This window comes from Pipistrellus hanaki (genome assembly GCF_964339955.1).
Source record: "Pipistrellus hanaki genome assembly, chromosome: 1".
NCBI classification, from domain to species: Eukaryota; Metazoa; Chordata; class Mammalia; order Chiroptera; family Vespertilionidae; genus Pipistrellus; species Pipistrellus hanaki.
In genome coordinates this window covers 105,764,312-105,778,541 of record NC_140503.1, presented here as the reverse complement: position 1 = coordinate 105,778,541, position 14,230 = coordinate 105,764,312, and the positions used below count along the sequence as shown (strand labels likewise).

The 14,230-nt window shown below is 37.1% G+C and overlaps 1 protein-coding gene across 9 annotated transcripts in view; it reads left to right on the top strand.

Moving 5' to 3' along the window:
* Positions 1-14,230, top strand: part of LRRC49 (leucine rich repeat containing 49) — a 182,350-nt gene that overhangs the window by 34,282 nt on the left and 133,838 nt on the right. For 6 of the 9 annotated variants that reach the window (XM_084885079.1, XM_084885075.1, XM_084885080.1 and 3 more), the window contains one exon: positions 5,267-5,410. The exons of the other annotated variants lie outside the window; for them this stretch is intronic. In XM_084885079.1, coding sequence (XP_084741205.1) covers positions 5,267-5,410 — 144 coding nt within the window. The remainder of the gene's footprint in view (positions 1-5,266; positions 5,411-14,230) is intronic. 9 annotated transcript variants of the gene reach the window in all.

The following is a 14,230-nucleotide window of genomic DNA, read 5'->3' as shown; positions in this document are numbered from 1 at the left end:
CCCCACCCCATGCCCCCCACACCACTGTCCTCATCCACAGGTGTAAGATTTTTGTCCCCTCACTCCCCTTTTCCCCTCTCTGCCCCTAGAATTGTTAGTCCACTTCCTTTCTATGCCCTGATTCTATTATATTCACCAGTTTATTCTGTTCATCAGATTTGTTATTAACTTGATTTTTAGATTCACTTGTTGATAGATATGTATTTATTGTCACTTTGTTGTTCATAATTTTTATCTTTACCATTTTCTTCTTCTTTCTCTTCTTAAAGAATGCCCTTCAGCATTTTATATAATCCTGGTTTGGTGGTGATGCACTCCTTTAGCTTTTTTTTTTTTTAAATCTGTGAAGCTCTTTATCTTAAATTCTAAATGATAGCTTTGCTGGGTAGTGTAATTTTGGTTGTAGGTTCTTGATATTCATCACTTTGAATATTTCTTGCCACTCCCTTCTGGCCTGCATAGTTTCTGTTGAGAAATCAGCTGACAGTAGGTAGGTGATTAACTGTTTTTCTCTTGCTGCTTTCATGATTCTCTCTTAGTCCTTTGCTCTTGGCATTTTAATTATGATGTGTCTTGGTGTGGTCCTCTTTGGACTCCTCTTCTTTGAGGTTCTCTGTGCTTCCTGAACTTGTAAGTTTGTTTCTTTCACCAGGCAGGAGAAGTTTTCTGTCATTATTTCTTCTAATAGGTTTCAATAACTTGCTCTTACTCTTCTTTTGGAACCCCATAATTCTGATGTTGGTATGCTTAAAGTTGTCCCAGTGGCTCCTTACACTATCTTCATATTTTTGGATTCTTTTTTCTTTTCTGGTTGAGTGTTTTTTGCTTCCTTGTATTTCAAATCTTTGACTTGGTTCTTGGGATCCTCTGGTCTACTTGTTGAATCTCTGCATATTATTCTTTATTTCAGTCAGTGTATGCTTAATTTCTGACTGATTCTTTTTATTTTTTTTGGCATTCTCATTAAGTTCCTTGAAGGTCACACTAAGTTCCTCATAGGTCTCACTAAGTTTCTTGGAGGTTTCTAGAAGTTCTTGAGTAACATTATAACTGTGGTTTTGAACTATATCCAATAGTTTGATTTCCTCCAGTTCTTTAATTTGTGATCTGTTTCTTTGTCTTTGAATTTTGGCTGCTTCCCTGTGTTAATGGAGTGGCTTTGTGTGGTAGGTGTCCTCTAGGGCCCAGTGGCTTAGCTTTCCCAATCACCTGAGGTGGACATTCTTGGTGTACCCCTTTGTGGGCTCGGTGCAAGGTCTTGTTGTAGATGAGCCTTGATTGCTGTTTGTATCACTAGGAGGAGTTGACCTCCAGATCAGTTGTCTGTGAGGACATGCTGTGTTTGTAATGGAAGAACTGCTATGCTGGAGATACCCTTATGGGGCAGGACTTGCTTCAGGGGTTTGGTGATCACTGAGTCTGCCTCTTGAGTGTGCCACTTATGGAGGTGAGGAGTTCAAATCTGGTATTGTTTCACTCTGATGACTAGGTACACTGGCTCCTGGATCACCAAGGAGGTGCAGAGTCAGCCACTGCCTGAGGCCTTCCCCTCCCTGCCTTCCTGTAGGAGCTACAGTGAGATCTGAAAAGTTCTCTTTGTTTGGGGTTTGGAAGTTTTGGAGCTCTCTGACCTAGTTTCAGTTTGTTAGGTTAGGCTGTGAAAGGACAGGTCATTCATATGCAAAAGTTGCTGCCTATAGCTTGGGTGGGGTTGTAAATTGGGTAGGGTGGGGTCTCAGGTAATCACCAGGGCTGAGCATACAGAGATGGCTGCCAGTCAGCCTTCTCTGCTTCCCTTCTTCCTGCACTCCCATGCAGTAACAATGATTCCTGTGAGCACCTCTGTGAAAAAGCCACCCTCGCTTTCAGACCCAATGCCAGATAGTCCAGTTTCTCCCCATAAGAGTCTGGGTCCCCAGAGTCTCACTGGAAACTAGAGTTCAGAGAAGTTAGAAGCTTGTATCTCTCTTCCAATTGAAAAAAACAAAAACAGTGCACCCGTTGCCAGCCTGACTCACGTACCTCTGTATCTCTACTCCTCCTCACCTCTGCACTTCCTACCCAGTCTCAATGAGCTTATTTCTTTCCTTCTGTTGTAGAAATTCTACTCAGCCAGCTTTTCCATGGTTCTGGATGATAGTAGTTTTGACTTTTAGTTATAGTTTTGGTGTGGTTGTGAGGGGCAGCACATACAGGTATATTTCTTATGCCACCATCTTGGTTTCTCTGCAGTTATTTTCTAATTTCAAAGTATTATGTAAGCTAATATTCTTTGTATGATTTCAGTCTTCTAAAATTTGTTAAGGATAGGTTTGTGTCCCAACATATGGTCTATCCTTGAGACTGTTCCATGTGCTGAGATAAAAGCCTCTGTATAAATTGATTATGTCCATTAGATCTAATGTATCATTTAAGGATGATATTTCTTTACCGATTTTCTGTTTGGATGATTAATCACAGCTGTCAGTAGAGTATTTAGGTCCCCTTCTGTTTTTATCAGTTTCTCTTTTTAGTTCTGTTAGCAGTTGCTTTATATATTTTGGTGCTCCTTATTGAGTACACATATATTGAGAAGTGTTATGGCTTCTTAATGTAGTGTCCCCTGTATCATTATAAAATGTCCATCATTGTCTTTTATTACCTTTGTTATCTTGAAATCTATTTTATCAGGTATAACTATGGTTACAACTGCTTTTTCTATAGACGCTGTTTGCTTAGAGATTCATTTTTCACTTTGAATCTGTTTTTGTCTTTGCATCGTAGATGTGTGTCCTGAAGGCAGCATGTGGTTTGATTTTGTTTTTGATCCAATATGCTATTACTTACCTTATTGGTGAATTAAGTCCATTTATATTATGGTATTTATTGATGTAGGAGGATTCCCTGTAATGATATTATCTTTTGTTTTCTGGTAGCTCTGTGCCTCCATTGGTTCTTATCCTTTGTGTTTCTGTTGTTTTTCATACTTTATTCCTCTTCCCTATTTTTTAAGCTATGTATTTCAGTGTGTGTGTATTTACCATTAGGTTTATGAAAAAGAAAGTTTTATATATAAAATAGTCCTTTTTTTTTTAATCCATTTGATCTCCATCCTTCTTTGCAAATCGAGACCTTTACCCCCTCTATTTTTATGTTACTGTTATCACAGATTATTTGTTCATGCTGTAAGTTTGTTGATGAGATCTTACTCATAGTGTTATGACCTTATGCTGTTTGTTTCAGATAGAACAACCTCTTCAAGTAATTCCTACAATGGAGGTTTTTTGGTGACAAATTCCCTCAGCATCTGTACATCTGGAAAAGTATTTCTTTTTCATATTTGAAGGATAACTTTGCTGGATATATTATTCTAAGCTGGTAATTTCTCTCTTCAAGTAGTTTGAATATTCAGATCCACTTTCTTCTGGCTTGTAGCATTTCTGTCGAGAAGTATTATCATATCCTAATGGGCTTTACTTTATGGGTTACTTTTTTCTCTTCTCTGACTGCCTTGATAATTCTTTCTTTGTAATTAATTTTGGCAGTTTTAGTACAGTGTGCCTGGAGAAGGTTTTTTGGATTAAGGTAATTAGGTATTCTGTTTGTTTCATAGATTCAAGGAATTAGCTCTTTACATAGGTTTGGGAAGTTTACATCAGCTGTTTGTTAGAATAGGTTCTCTGTTCCCTACTCCCTCTCTTTTTCTTCTGCTATGCGTATTATTTCTGTATTGCTTTCTGATAGAGTCAGATAGTTCTTGTAGAATTTTGTTGTTGTTGTTGTTTTATGCTCAGGTCTCTCTCTTCTTCCCTCTGCATTATTTCTAGATTTCTATTTTCAATATTACTAATCTTTCCCCATCTGGTCCTCTCTACTTCCTATACTCTCTAGTTCATTCTTAATATCTTTTATTGAGTTCTTCATCTTCAGAATTTGTATTTGGATCTTTTTTAAAGTTTCCACTCTTTGGTAAAGCACTTGTTTGTTTATTTGGTTTCTGATTTTATTAAACTGCCTAGCTGTGTTTTCTTGAATCTTGAATTTTTCAGAACTACAGTCTAGAATCCCCTGTCATTTAAATAACATATTTCTATATCTTTAAGTTTATTTTCTTGAGATTTTCCATATTCTTTCTGAGTTGTCTTATAACCTTGGCTATTCATGTAGTTGATGGGCTCCTTCTCTGTCTAGGCATTTATATATGATTGGCACGTTTCTAATAGATTGGTAAGAAGTATTTTTATTGTTTTCCAGTAGGTTTTTTGTTTTGTTTTTGTTTTTGTTTTTTTAGCTCTCTTGCACTTCTCTGGTTTTTCTTATTTCTGTGGTGATGGTAGAAAATGGCCTTTGTTCCCTGAGAAGGTGGGCACTTTCCCTGTGATCCAGTCACCCAGGTCTCAGGAGACTAATCTTATGGGGAACATGGTGCATAATGTGGCTCCAAATTTGTGAAATCTCAGTGCTGTCTCCCTTGGCCATACATTGTTGGCAGTGCAGCCTCATTGTGCAGTTGTGGGGTGAGCTGGAGGAACCAGGCTACCTTCTTTGTTGCTTTGCCCTCTAAGCAATGACAACTAGTGGGCCTTTGTGGCATTCCCCTGAAGTTCCACCCAATCCTGACATTAGTAGCAGTGTTCTTTTCACTCAATGAAAGAGTGTTTCTATAGTACAAGTTCTCAGGTTTGTAGAAAATGTTCTCTGCAACCCTACATGAAGGGTAAGGGGAGGCGAGCTTTTGGTGGTGGTTAAGGGAAAGCGGCCAGGTTCCATTGCCAAATAACTGAGGCTTTACTTGTGTGTTTCATCCCTGCCCAGGTCACTGGACTCACATGCAGCTTATACTATCCACTCCTGCAGGAATGCTGACTAAATCTCTTTCCTCCTCCGGGTTGAAGAGAGTGCCATTCATAACCTGATTCCTCTTCTCTCTGGGCTGAGCCCTGCAGTGAGCTTCTGGCTGCAAGTCAGAGTCCATGGCTACTTGATCTCTTCTCACTTCTTGCTTCCCGGGTTCATCCCTACTTGCTCATTGTGCAGAGTTTGTGAGTTGAGCAGAGAATCCTTTGTTGAATTATAGCTGTTCAAATTGTTGAAATTTCAAGGGAAGAGACCAAGAGGATCTCTCATGCTGCCATTCCTCTGATGTCACTGAGATGAGAAATAGATTTTTAAATGTCTTCATATAAGTGGTCACTTAGTCCAATGGCTCTATAGTTGAGTTTTGTTTTTTACATCATACATATCTGAGACTTATGCCTGCTAACCATCTCTTCCTCATCTTTAACAGATTGCCAAAATCGAAAATGTCAATCATTTGTGTGATTTGAGAGTTTTAAACCTTGCCAGGAACCTTTTAAGTCATGTTGATAATCTTAATGGGCTGGATTCACTAACTGAACTGAACTTGCGACACAATCAGATTACTTTTGTGGTAAGTATTAAAATGGAATTAATGTAAGATTCCTAGCTGTTCCTTTAGGGAAATGAAATAAATATTATAGCATTGATTTATGCAAAGTAAGCAGCTAAGTTAATTATTTTCCTTTTGAACTTAATTTGCAGATATAATTATTAAGCTTTATAATTTTTTAAATATATATTTTATTGATTTTTGTACAGAGAGAAAGGGAGAGAGATAGAGAGCTAGAAACATCAATGAGAGAGAGTCATCGATCAGCTGCCTCTTGCACACCCCCTACTGGGGATATGCCCGCAACCAAGGTACATGCCCTTGACTGGAATCGAACCCGGGTCCCTTCAGTCCCCAAGCCGAAGCTCTATCCATTGAGCCAAACCGGTTTCGGCAGCTTTATAATTTTTGATTTTGGGAAGTATTTGTGTGTTTTTCTATTTTAAAATTTAAATATAAAATTAAAAACAGAATAGAAATATTATCAGTAAATGAATCAGCTAGTGTAAATGTATACTGAATCCTTTCCTATTTTTTTCATGGGTATAGAATTCATTTGTAAGAAGTTTATTAATGATTGAATGCTCATGGGTTATTGCAAAGGGAAATTTGGAGTTTTGGAGCTGTGAAGGCATGTATAAATATCATGTTCTTTGCAATTTTTATTTTTTTAAATCTATTCTTGTTGATTTCAAAGAGAAAGGGAGTGGAAGAGATAAAAACATCAATGATGAGACAGAATCATTGATTGGCTGCCTCCTGCATGCTCCTTACTGGGAATTAAGCTTGCAACACAGGCATGTGCACTGACCGGGAATTGAACCGTGACCACTGTACAACACAGGCTGGGCTCGTTGCATTTTTTAAAGAGGCAGCTTGTATAGTGAAAAGAGGATTGCATAGTGCATCAGAGGCCTAGTTCTGGTCTGAGCTTTATCTTACATTACCTATGTGACCTTGGGCAAATCACTTTAACTGTGTAAGCCTCAGTTTACTTTTTCTTTTTCTTTTTTTTTTCTTTAATAAAGGCATTGGGTTAGAATTTTCTTAGGGTCTTTTTTGGCTTTCTGATTCTGAAAAAAAAAAAAAAAGACATAAAGATGTAAGAGAACTGGCATGTGAGCAGGAAAAAAAAGGTAAGCATTGTGGAGACAAAACTACAGAAAGGCGAACCTGGAACTCTGAAAAGAGACTGTCAGGTTTATAGTTTTATTCAAGTTCAGCAACTAAATAATAGCTAACACTCAGGTGGGAATATTTAAAGAGCACGAGAAATACTGCTTTCAATTGTATGATATGTACAAGCAATGCAAACTGCTAATGATTAATAAAAACATTATTTGTTCTTTTAACAAGTTTTCGTTGTTTACATGCAATAGAAAAACTGTGTTAGGTTCTCTCTGAATATCATTTAAGCACTTTGAAAGGCACAATCTAACTAAACTTTTTCAAGACATTGAGTTCCTTGGTAAATAAATAAGTGTACCTTAAGTAGTATACTTGGAAAGGCTCGAGGACAGATAATGACTTATCTCTAGGTCTCATTGTACAGACTGGTTGCATTTTGAAGTTTTCCTAGGAAATCTGAGTCACATAATGCTCATATCTTTTTTTGGATAATTTCAGAACCTTCTTCAAGACATGATTTATTCCAGAGTCTCTAAATTCTGTCAGGCCCTCCCCCAGAATAGATTTAAATATTGGAAATGGCTTAGTTAAAAGAAAAACATACAGATTGAGTTTACTTGTTACATTGCTAAGTCTCTAGGAACTTTGCTGAGGCTTGCTGGACTTAGTCTGTCCTTAGGACATTGGATATGGTAAGAATCCAAAAAGTTTTGGTACAGTAGGGTACAGAAATGTATTGGCTCTGGCATATTTCAGTCTATATTTTGTCTTTCTCTTGGAAAGTGTATTATGCATATCCTGGAAATTCCTTAAATTTCTCATTTAGTATCATGCCTAATTACTGTTATAGCCTGGGCAGCAGTAAATATCTTAGGGAAAAGGAAATTATATTACTTTCTTGAAGTTTAAAACATTATACATATAGTGTCATTGTCAGGATATAAGTATGATGCATATTAATTTATAGGAAGTTGTGAGTATACATGTAAGGATACATAAGAAACTTTACCCAACTCTTATTTTTTAAAGCATTTTTCTAAAAGAACTAACAGACTTTTAAATCTGAAGATTCTCCCCCTCCACCCCCCACTTTATCTTCTTATTCCAGGGTCAGTTATTACACTTAAAGTTTTGCTTTTTCTTTTGTTGTTTTGATTTTTCTCAATGGCTGGTAATCCTTAAATGAGAATCATGTTAAGTAGTGGCTAGTTCTCTGCGTAGCTTAATAGGCCTTTTAACCATAACATCTCTTCCTAGTATGATTACTAGATTTGTGTAAGCTGTTCAATTCCATACTGGCAGGCTTCACTTTTGAGTGAGTGGAAGGGAAAAGCAGACTTGCTCTGTAATTGCCAAAATAAGAAAGACTATTATTGTTGGGGGTAGGACTTTAATATCTTTTGTGCCAGGTGAAACTGCTATTCCTTTTCCACCTCTTTTCCTACTGTAGTAGTTATTAACCATCTCCATAGATAAAACACCTACACTTTCCATCCTTCCTTGACAAATACTCTTTATTTAGAGACCACATCTCAACTCTCCAACTAAGGGTTTCCTCAGCCAGCTGCTTTCAAGGTGGTTGTGTATGTGCATGGCTGGGGTAGAGGTGGGCTCGGCGGGGCGTATGGATTTGTTGGTACTTCTGGAATAGCTGTTGAGTAGACAGACCTTTAATTACACTTCCACTTGATTAGCCACAGTTAACCACCAGTCCACATCTGCGCTTTGTATAATATGTACTGATTTGGATCATGGAGCATGATGGCATTCTGTCAGAAAGGATTGGTGTCTTTGCAATGCAGCAGCTCTGTTGTGAGTTGAGCTGAAGTTTTCTCTGTTCAAGATCATCTCCTGTTTCAGAAGACCAAAGAAATATCAGGCACACTTCCTAGAGAAAGGGAGGGACCCTGTTTACTAACACTAGTGGACTCTGGGAATAATTTCCAAATCAGAGTGAAGAAACTGGCATAAGGCTTCCCTTTTTATAACCTTCTGGGGTCTTTGTTTTGCAGATATGGTTACACCCCCTTTCTAGGGCCCTACACTGTAGGCCCCCAGGTGTTGGGGGTCCCCAGGCCATATCTGATGATTTGTCCTGGGGGCAGCGATAATGATCCTCCTCTCCCTCCATACCCCCCAGGGTAGTGCATTGTTAGCAGTTTTTATGGCCTGTCAAGCCTTGCAAGACCATTTTCCCCCTCTGATATTATCCTCTCTGCTTTTAGCTCCCTGAAATTTATCAAATGTTGATCTGTTGTTGATAACTCTCTCTCTTTTTTAAAATCACTTTCATGGATTTACTCATTTTGTGTTTGTTTGTTTGTTAGTTTGTTTTGCTTCACCCATTGAATTTTGAGAAGGACATGAAATAAATATACTACCATTTTCTCAGAGATCTCATTTTTTGATGTAGAAAAGTTGTTTAATTTGCTAAATCTTTTACAGGTAAATTTTAAAACACATGTCTTTTTAGTTTACATGGTATTTTCCCTTTTAAAACATTACAGACATTCCCAAAAGAATAGAAAGTAATATTCCAACATTTGTGTATCCACCAATCAACTTAATAATTAAAAATGTTTCAAATAATAGTTGAGGTCTTCTGTGTATCTCTCCCCCATCACATTTTCTTCCTTTTTTGCAGAGGTAACCCCATTGTGAATTTGGTGTTTATTCCGATTGTGAAAGAAAAGAGCCACAAGCTAACCTGACAAGCTCAGGGAAGGCCTACATGGCAGTCTTGCAAACCCAGAGACCTAAGATAACCACAAAAGATGGTTTGAAAATTAAATATTTAACAGGTTATAGTAGGTAGTCATGTCCTAGATATTTCACCTGAGAAAGATCAACTTTGATCTACTTTTACTGAGCCCACTTGCCTTCCTGCATTTAAGATAACATATCCGTGAGATGTCTGGGTAACTTGTACTTTCTTTTTATCCCGGACCCCTCAGGGCACAACAAATGGCCTTGAGACATTCCCTCATTGTTATTGTTATCAAGTTAATTGTCAACTGTTAATTACTTTAGAGTATCCTGTACCCATCTCTGTAAAAGAAGCTCAGGTCCATTATTTAACCACTTACCCTATCCCAGAGGTTTCCCCTCTTCACTCTGTCCCACCTCCTTAAACTATCACCAATGCATTTCATGTAACTCACCTAAGTCCCTTTCCTTTGATTGCAATGTATAAATATAGAAACGTAACCCGCCATTCTCCGGAGCATTATCTCAATCGGTTGAGGTTCTGCTTCCCTGCATATGTCGACAGTTTGGCTCAAATAAACTAAAAAATAGTTCTTTACAGGTTTCAGTGTTCTTTCGTTAACACCAGGAATGTCTGTTTTTCTCCCATATCTGTATGTAACCCTAAATAATATGAAGTAATTCTTTTGCATGCTTTTAAATGTCCTATAAATGGTAGTGTATGTATCTTCTGTAAGTTGTTTTTATTACCATTATGTTTTGAGATTTATCTATGTTGATACCTGTAGTTCTGGTTTACTAATTTTCATTATTATATAGTACTATACTATATTATTGCAACTAAATAGTCATTCTATTTATGAAAAATAATATTATTTTTAATTTTTTGTTATTAAGAGTGATGCAGATAACTTTTTATTTTCATGTATTTTTGTGCCTATAATAACACTGTCAATAGGTCAGTGGCTTTCAAACATTTTTAGCCATAATTTATGGCAATAAAACATTTATATTGAAACCCACTTACTTAATGCATATTTATGTGATTTTATTATAAGTAATGGAGCAAGCATTTCATGAAACTATACCCTACCCTTACTGTAATCCATTCTAGTATATCCTATTTGATTTCATTATATTTCATTAAAAAATGTTGGTTTAAAAAAAATGTTGGTCTCAACCTACTGAATTGATTTGTTGACCACATGGGGTCAGCCAGCTTGTGTGTTGGAGTGATGGTCAATCTGCATATTACTCTTTTATTAGATAGGATAGAGGCCTGATGTATGGGTGGGGGCCAGCTGGTTTGCCCTGAAGGTTGTGCTGGATTAGGGTGGGGGTTCCCTTGGGGCGTGGTGTGGCCTGGGTGAGGGGCCTGTGGTGGTTTGCAGGCTGGCCATGTCTCCCTCCCCAGCACCACCCCCTCTACCTCCCAGGTAACCCAAGCGGGGTCCCTGGTATATGGGGTTTATCTTGTATAATTGAAACTTTGTAGCCTGGAGTGGAGGCCTAGGCCAGTCAGGGCAGGTGGAAATCTTGGGGGCAACCCTAGCCTGCTCTCTCAAGCTTTGTGGCTGCCCCGATTTTTCGTAGGGTTTATCTTCCATAATTGAAACTTTGTCGCCTTTAGAGGAGGCCTAGGCCAGCCAGGGTATGTGGAAAGCTTGGCTTCCTCCATTGCTGAAGAAACCCTACTCTCTGTGGCTGCAGCCATCTTGGTTGGGGTTAAATTGCACACAAGCCCTGATTGGCTGATGGGCATGGTTGGTGGGCGTGGCTGGTAGGTGTAGCAGAGTGATGGTTAATTTGCATATTACTCTTTTATTAGGTAGGATATATATGTATATATATTACAAACAATGATAATTTTTCCCTATTGTAGATTTTGTATCTACTTGTTTGACTCAACTTCAAGTTTGACTGAACCTCCAGTACAAAGTCGGGTGAAGAAGTAAAAATACCTTATTTCTTATCACCAGCTGTGTCTAAATGCCATTTATCAGTCTGAAGAAATTATCCTCTGCTTAAGGTTTATATTATGAATGGTTTTTGGGTTCTATTAAATGATCTTTCTTCAATTTTTACATTGATCATATGGATTCTTCTTTGATAAATTAAATTTGAAAATTGTAAGATTTTGTAATCCTAAGTCATTCTAACATTTTTGATCATTATGTATATTATATACATTCCTGATTTTTTTTGTTAATAACTTATTTATAATATTTACATCTATGTTAATAAATGAGATTGGCCTGTACTTTCTTTTATTTTTATTATTCTTTTCTGGTATGAAGGTCATACTAGCCTTGTACAGTATATTGGGGGTGCTTCCCATTTTAATTGTGAATTTTTATTTTAGTTTCCTATCTATAATAATAAAATCATAATATGCTAATTAGACTGGACAGCTGAACGACCTTCTGGACGTCATTACAGACGTCCTTCTGAATAAAGCCACCATGGTGGAGGCTGAAGCAGAGGTGGTTAAGTGCTATCAGGCAGGCAGGGGAGAGGTTAAGGGCAATCAGGCAGGCAGGCAAAGGCAATTAGGGGTGATCAGGCAAACAGGTGATTAGGCAGGTGGGCAGTCAGGCAGGAAAGCAGAGTGGTTAGGGACGATCAGGCAGGCAGATGAGCAGTTAGGGGCGATCAGGCAGGCAGGCAAGAGGTGGTTAGAGGTGATCAGGCAGGCAGGAGAGCAGTTAGGAACCTGCAGAATCGGGCTTAAACCAGAAGTCGAACATCCCCCGATCCCCCGAGGGGTCCTGGATTACGAGAGGGTGAAAGCCGAGCTGAGGAACCACAACCTCTGGTGCACAAATTTTGTGCACTGGGCCTCTAGTATAAATTTCAGTTTATATAAGATAAGGATTATCTGTTCCTTGAATAGTTGATGTAACTTATCTGTTAAATAGGGTAATTTTAAACTATTGAACTCAGTAATAATAGTGGGCATCAGTTTTGATGTGTAATAGTTTTCTTTCATCTAAATTCACTTTTTTTTTAATGTTCTATTTGTTGTCATGTCTCTCTTATCACTTCTACTAATGCTTATTTGTACTCTTTTTTTTTTTTTTTTATCATTATTACCTGAGGGTTGTGTATTTTACTAATGCTTTCAAAAAACCAGCTTTTGGCTTTATTGAACCTCTCTGATAGCTTTTAAAAAATATATTTTTGTAGATTTTTGATGTTATCTCTTATTCCCTCTATTTTCTTTCTAAGGTTTTGTGCTGGATATTTGATACCGTGGTTTTCATTGTTTTTTTAGTTCTTTTTATATGATCCCTTAAGGTTACAAATTTCCCTCTAAGAACTACTATAGTTTCTTCTCCCAAGTTTTGCAATTTAGTAGTTTTATTATCATTTAGTTTGAGATACTTTCTGAGTTATATCATTATTTTTTCTTTGAGCCATGTGCTATTGAGAAATATATCTAAAATTTTTAATATGGATTGTCTTGTCATTCTTTTCTAATTTATTGTATTGTGGCTGATGAATGTGAATTATATGTAATTGGTTCTTCGGCATTTGTTTAGGTTTGCATTGTTGCCTTGTTAGTACTTATAGTCAATACTTATTAATATATTTGCTTAGTTGTACTCAGTACTTGAAGCTATGTTTCTAAGTATACGTAAATTTAAAATTGGTGCATTTTTCTGGTAAATTGTTCCTTTCCTCATTATGTATTAAATATCTTTATTACTCATTTCTTCATTCAACAAGAATTTTTTAGCATGGTTCCTATGCCAGACACTGTTCTAGGTATGTTTGTATGTATCAGGAAGCTAATAATACTTCCTGTCTTAACATTTATTTTGTATAATCTTAATATCAGCTTTCTTTTGGTTATTTTCCCTGGTATAACTTTTTTATTCCTTAGCCTTTTAACATTTTAAATTTTAACATAATTTCAGAAAATGTTGCAATAATGGTATAGTAATTACCAGTAACTGTTATTCATATTTTTTAAATGATAGCATTTTAGTACATTTGCTTTATACTCTCTTGATCATTCTCTCAACTCTTCCTTTCTCTTTATATATACCAGTCTTTCTGTTTCTCTATTTTTTTCTGAACCATTTAAGAGTAAATTTCAGGCATTATGCATCCTTATCTTCACATATGTCAGTGTGCATTTTCTAAAATCAAGGAATTTTCCTATGTAACCACATTACAGTGATAAAAACCAGGAAATTAACATTTTATAATTCTATTATATAATAATAATAAATAAAATTAACATTTTATAATAGAGGCCCAGTATACAAAATTCATGTATGGGTAGGATCCCTAGACCTGGCAGGTGATCAGGGCTAATCTGTGGGGTTACTGGCAGTTTGATCAAGCTCTCCACCTACACCTCCCAGTGGTACCTGTCTTAGCCAGTCTGGCGCTGCCAGCTTATTAGCTTCACCCCCTGGCACCACTGCTGGTTACCTTTCTCTGTGGGGCAACTGGTGGGGCAATTGGGTGTGGGACCCGCTGGCACCTGCCTTGGCTGGCGGCAGCTCCTGCTTTGAGCATCTGCCCCCTGGTTGTCAGTGCACATCATAGCAACTGGTTGTTCAGCTGGTCATTCTGCTGTTCAGTCAATTTGCATATTAGGCTTTATATAGCATTACCTAACGTATTTAAACCATTCAGATTTTTCCAATTGTCTCAGTAATGTCTGTCTATTAAAGCAAAGAAAATCCAAGATTGCATTTAGTTATGCCTCCCTATTCTTGTTTGATCTGGAAGTGTACCTGAATCTCTTTGTATTTCACAACATGGGCATTTTTTATAAGATTTTTTTTCTTTTATTAAGCTTTTAATTTTTTAGAGAAGTTTAAGGTTCACTGCAAAACCTGCAAGGCACAGAAGTTTCCAAAATTTTTGAAGACTATTAGTTTATTATTTAATAGTACATCCCTCAATTTTGGCTTGTCTAGTGATGTTTCCTTGTGATAATATTTAGATTATATACTTTTGGTAGGAATATCAACAGAAGCAGTGTATCAT